The 6,000-nt window shown below is 32.5% G+C and overlaps 1 protein-coding gene across 1 annotated transcript; it reads right to left on the minus strand.

Moving 5' to 3' along the window:
* Nucleotides 1-596: 596 nt before the first annotated feature.
* LOC117687174 (uncharacterized) lies at nt 597-5,181 on the minus strand. Its single transcript, XM_034463402.2, has 2 exons — nt 3,574-5,181; nt 597-3,234 (listed from the first exon to the last, which is right to left on the minus strand). Exons 1-2 carry the CDS (start codon nt 3,979-3,981, stop codon nt 2,563-2,565), a joined length of 1,080 nt encoding a protein of 359 aa, XP_034319293.1. The 5' UTR covers nt 3,982-5,181; the 3' UTR covers nt 597-2,562.
* Nucleotides 5,182-6,000: the final 819 nt, after the last annotated feature.

The following is a 6,000-nucleotide window of genomic DNA, read 5'->3' on the forward strand; positions in this document are numbered from 1 at the left end:
GAAAAGCTAATTTGAGCCTTTGACTCAGGTGAGCTAAAAATATAAGAGCACGAAAGGAGTGCTACATGACGGCCACGAGTTTCGAGTGTGCAATCGGGTGTAACGAAATCGAACGATTTATATACCCGTCTGAAGGTGCTTATTTATGAGAAATGTTCAGCTTTCAGGCTTTCAGTATTAATTACATTGAATGGGATGCATAGCTTACTTCCAACCTGAAAAAGCCTTCAAGGTTGCATTTTTGGACAAGTCTGCCTAATTCCACATAAAATTCTTACTTATGTAGTGATTAGAAATAATGAAAACAACTATTGGGATGGATAAGGCAAAGAATGCAAAAGAAAGATCCTATCATGTATAACATAGTTAACAAATTAAATCATCATCCATTAACCAACGTAAGTGTTTTTTTTATTAATGTCACATTTTAATGTGGATTTAAGTTCTGATTCAAATGTCAGATCATTGCTATTGACAACAAAAAATGGAATGAAATACAAACAGATTTTTATTAATGAAGTTCAAAAAATGTGGAAGTACAATTTTTTTTCCAAAAAAGCAATACAAAGTCATTTTGCAAATTGTACAGTGATAAGTCATTTTAAATTGTTAAAATACGGAAATACCACAAAAACTGAATTACATGTATCACATAAAAATATGTGTTGATAGCTGTTGCATTTCAATTATGAATATAATGTATCAAACATATTTACAGTTCTTGATGAGACCTTCATCCAAATTATATTTTTCACAAACATAATTAAACTACAGAAGTACGGTAATACTTTTCATTCTAAAATTTTAAGTTTTCAGTTTTGTTTGCTCAAAAATGTTATAAAACAAATCTAAATGCACTAATAAAAAAATCAATAATTGGTTTTAAAAATTTTTTAATTAAAAGGTGTTCCAACATGCATAAAACCTACTTGATAATTTTCCGACATTAATAATACATGTATTAATCAGACATCAAATTCTTTTAATAGTATATAATCTTCAAATAAGTATCAAAATTTAAGTTCCAAAGGAATGTATGCTTGTGAAAATAAGAGTGTATTTTTTCCATTTTTCATAGGAATGAATACCCTCTCTACACAAGTGCAATTTTTTTGGACATTGAAAAAAAAAAAGGAGTTACATGTAATCTTGTGATTGTTTAATTTCTAGTATATAGTGTGTGGCATTTACCCCTGGGAATAAGTTCAAAGACAACATAGTATCAGTCAATAAAAATCACTTTTTGATTTAACTTGGTCTATTAAAGAATACTTGAATTAATTACAAATGGAGTTAAATATATTGTATTTCTAATTTTTAGAATTTAAATGAAAAATCTAAGGAGAGATCACTCTGACTGCAAAGAAATACTTAATAAACGAAATTTTTTATTGTGCAGTGTAGAAAGGGTTTTTTAACAGATGGAAAAAAGGACATCACTGAAATCATTCAATATGAAAAATATGAACAAAAAAATATTAAAATGTAGAAAATATTTACTCCATGCTCATTAAAAGAAAGAACACAATATCTGGCTCAAGAAAAACAAAATCAATACTGACTAGATGCACAAAACCTGCATGTTAAATTTCACTAATTAATCAAATTTTTTATTAAAGTTCCCAGAAATATATCTTTCAATTCTGAAATTATCAGTTTCCATTCTTGTAAATCGATCTATTTACTTCTTATGTTACAAGTGACTGTACACTTGTTCAAATATAACAGTTCAACAGTAATTGACCTATGGAAAAAGGGACATAATTCCAAAATTGAATGACATAATTGAGTATAAAAAATTAAAGCTTTTTGCTTCTTTATAAAAACCAATGCACAAAAAAAATATAGTCATAAACGGAGTAAATCTACATTCGCTACACTACCTCCATCTAAAAAAGTTACACAACAATGTTTACTAGGAATTTTTAAGGTGTTGTTGGTACCTCTTACATCGTCTCTTTACATACCATGATCAATAACATACTTTGTTGATGATCACAGTACTAAATAAATCCTTCATAACAGTTTCCAGCATTCCAAAATGACATGGAAGTCAAAATACTAAAAATTGGTTTACACCAGTCACAAACAGAGTAAATCTACATTCGCTATGCTACTTCCATCTACAAAGCCTACACAACAATGTTTACCAGGAATTTTTAATGTGTTGTTATTACCTCTTACATCATCTCTTTACATACCATGATCGATAACATATTTTGTTGATATTCACAGAACTAAATAAATCCTTCATAACAGTTTCCAGCATTCCAAAATGACACAGAAATCAAAATACTAAAAAAAAGCTTGTTATTGGTTTACACCAGTCATAAACAGAGTAAATCTACATTCGCTATGTTACTTCCATCTACAAAGCCTACACAACAATGTTTACCATGAATTTTTAAGATTAGGTGTTGTTGGTACCTCTTACATCATCTCTTTACATACCATGATCAATAACATACTTTGTTGATATTCACAGTACTAAATAAATCCTTCATAACAGTTTCCAGCATTCCAAAATGACACAGAAGTCAAAATACTTAAAAAAAAAGCTTGCTATTGGTTTACACCAGCAACATTAGTAAGATGGACAATGTTTTGCACATTTTTTGTTTCATTTGAGTACGCTACTCTGAAAGAATTTGACAGAAGAAAATCTTCAATGTTTTCCGCATTATCAACACTGAGGTGATTAGCAATACACATTGTAAATAATGTTGAGGAGAAAATTGATAGCTTTACTTTCTGGTTTCCATAAGAGAAGCAGAGAGTACCATTCATGGATTTTTGTAGAGTTTGTTTGGCCATTTTCATTTTGCAGGTTGGGCATCTGATGAATTTAGAATCATCATCTGGCAGGGCAACTTTTCCCTTACACATTTCACATGAAAAGTGCATCACTAAACCTACTTGGGTTATTTTTCCTTCCTTTTCAATGACATCATTATCTTCAGGTGCCTGTAAACAATTGACCAAATCATCAATGCTTTCAATGCTTGTAGCTTTCGTAGCCGTAATAGTTTTTACATTTTGGAACAGACGGGTTGAGAGTTGATTCAATCTGTAACTTTTGCCAATTTCTAGCTTTGTCACCATCTCATCCCATAGTGTCAATTTCATTGTTGCCGTGCTATCTCCAACGATGACTTCTTGCTTTTGAATTGGAAGTTCTCTGACTATTTGTACTGATACTTCTTTTGCTGACAAAATCTTGACTTCAACAGCAACCTAATCAAGACATAATGATTAATAAGTTAAAAAATAAGTTTACTATGTTTTCATAAATAATTACAAAGAAATTAAACATTTACTTTGATCTAGTTGTAATAAGGGAAAGAATTTAGCAGTAAAGTTGTACAATGTACATGTACTGGTCAATGTCTTGTTACGGTAGGTGGAAATACGAAGGTAGGTATTAATCTTTTAATAGCTACGTAGGTAGAAATAACCTGTCGACTGGATCTAATAAATGATATGCTTCTTATCGGCTTGAACATGGATAGTTAATATCCCATCCTTGTATGGGAGGAGGGGTGATAATTATTTTAAAACAACAAAAAGAAATACCTTGTTGAATTCTGGGGTGTTCTGCACTTCTTTCAGCGTTTTGAACTTTTCTCCTGCCGAGTCATGATCATCCTCTGTAGATTTCTGGTATGAAAATGATAATTGTCTGGATACTTCAACTCTACTTTTGTAGTTGACAAGAACTTCTGTTTTGGCTGAGTCTAATCGACTGGGTACTATTTGTACATCTGTAAGTTTCAGTGGCGTTCTCGCTTGACTGGCCTCGACCAAGGTAGAGTGCTTCATCACATCAAAGCAGGCAACCTTTTTAAAGGTATCTCGTTGGACTTGTACCGTAGCGTTAAAGTATTTATTGTTAGTGCGGCTTGTTTTTATCGGTGACACATGTTGTATAAAACCGCAAACGCTAGTTTTTTCCTCAAGTTTAATTTTCTTACTTGCTGACATCTTGATTGTTTGGCGGGAAAATAAACAAAGGCTGCCGATCTTGTCCGAAGTACGAGCAATCTTTTGTGCGCGTAGTTTCGTACTTCACTAGGGTTTCCGACATTGGGCGTTAATTGATTTGTATTCTTTTTTCTTTTCATGGGAAAAAGAAATGTCGAACACTGCAAATATGAAGAATAATTAGTTATGGAGAAATTGAATAAAAATATTTCCGCCTCTATTCGGATTGCCCTTTCCGCTACTATCAGCAATCTTCGGCTGATTCCGCTTAGTCTCGTTCAACCAGATCCGGCTGTCTCCGTAACTCGGCTGTGTCCGTAAATCTCCGACTTGTCAGAGAGGCTGGTTGGAGATTTACGGAGACGAACGAGACATGGTGATTATGCTGATAGTCTACTGTAGAGCTGAATTCGGAACTACGATTTACCACTATTTCATAAAACATTCTTTATATCATTCTTTGTTAAAAACGATGAGAACGAAACGAAAATCAGAACAAGCTAACACCAACGTCATGTGTGAAAACTGTCAACACATTGAAATATTTAGCCTCAATTTACTTCACAAAATCGGCACCAATATATTTTGTATGTTTCAAAATTTCCCTTCATACGCGAACTGTTGCACAACAAGCAAATTCATCATAGTCAGATCGACCCTTTTTCGTATAATGTCATGGCTGCTTTAAACAAAGAACCTCGTTTTAGAAGTATGGAATCATTTTACCGGATGCCGAACCCGAAGCTATTAAACTGATTGAAACACGCCTTTCCTTTATTATTATTTTCGTAATAACTCAGAATTGAAACAGAATTACCACTTAATTTTTGCAATTTATATTTTCCTTCCCATAAGGATAATTTATGCTAAACTAGGTTGAATTTGCCTCGGTAGTTCTTGAGAAGAAGATTTTTAAAAATGCACCCCCCTTTTTCTACAGTTTCAAGGTTTTCTCCGCTTTGAATACAGATCAAACTTTTATTTCTGCAATTTATATTCGCCCTCCCATAAGGATGCTTTGTGCCAAATTTGGTTGAAATTGGATAAGTGGTTTTGGAGAAGAAGTTCAAAATGTAAAAAGTTTACAGACGGACAGACAGACGGACAGACGGACGGACGGACAGACGGACGGACGGACGGACGACGGACAAAAAGTGATCAGAATAGCTCACTTGAGCTTTCAGCTCAGGTGAGCTAAAAAAAAAATCTTATGCTATAAAACGAAATAATTCGTATTGCAACTTCCAGATTTCGATTTTTAGATATGAGTCAATTTATTGCTCCTGGAACATCATACGCTAAATTTTTAAAAGCGTATGGTGTTGAAGAAGAAAAGGGTTTTTTTCCTTATGAATGGTTTGACAGCATTGAAAAACTTAATTATCCAAAACTACCAGAGATTGGAGACGCTTGGTTTTCAACACTTAAACAGAAAAGTATTTTAGATGATGGAAAACATTCTATCGAAGAAAATTATTTATTTTTAGAAGAAATTTGGAATCGATTTAGTATGAAATCATTTAAAGACTTTCTGCAATGGTATAACAATTTAGATGTAAAACCATTTGTACAAGGAATTATAAATTACTGTAAGTTATACTGGGAAAAAAAGATTGATATTTTCAAAATTGCAGTTTCAATTCCAGGAATCGCAAGGTTAAATTTGTTCAATACTTCTCAAAAATGTGGTGCTATATTCCCACTATTTGACTTTTCAACTAAAGATATTTATCGTTCTATTCAAGACAACATAGTAGGGGGTCCTTCTATTATATTTACAAGATACCATAAAAGTGGTGAAACTTTCATCCGTAACAATATTGATAAACCATGTGGTCGAATTGTAGGATATGATGCAAATGCACTTTATCTGTATTGCATTGGTCAACCTATGCCTGTAGGATATTTTGTCATTAGACGTGAAAGCAATAAATTTAAGGCAGAAAAGAAAACCAAATATTATAATATGTACATTTGGATGAATTGGTTAATCGAAACACACGGATATAAAATTTTACA

The sequence above is a fragment of the Magallana gigas genome, chromosome 1 (genome assembly GCF_963853765.1).
Source record: "Magallana gigas chromosome 1, xbMagGiga1.1, whole genome shotgun sequence".
NCBI classification, from domain to species: Eukaryota; Metazoa; Mollusca; class Bivalvia; order Ostreida; family Ostreidae; genus Magallana; species Magallana gigas.

What these genes read in the sequence shown, in the direction of transcription:
- LOC117687174 (XM_034463402.2), bottom strand. Translation starts at nt 3,981, where the DNA reads ATGTCAGCAAGTAAGAAAATTAAACTTGAGGAAAAAACTAGCGTTTGC. An exon ending in ACACCCCAGAATTCAACAAG is followed by an intron (nt 3,235 to 3,573) that starts GTATTTCTTTTT and finishes TGTCTTGATTAG; the next exon opens with GTTGCTGTTGAAGTCAAGAT.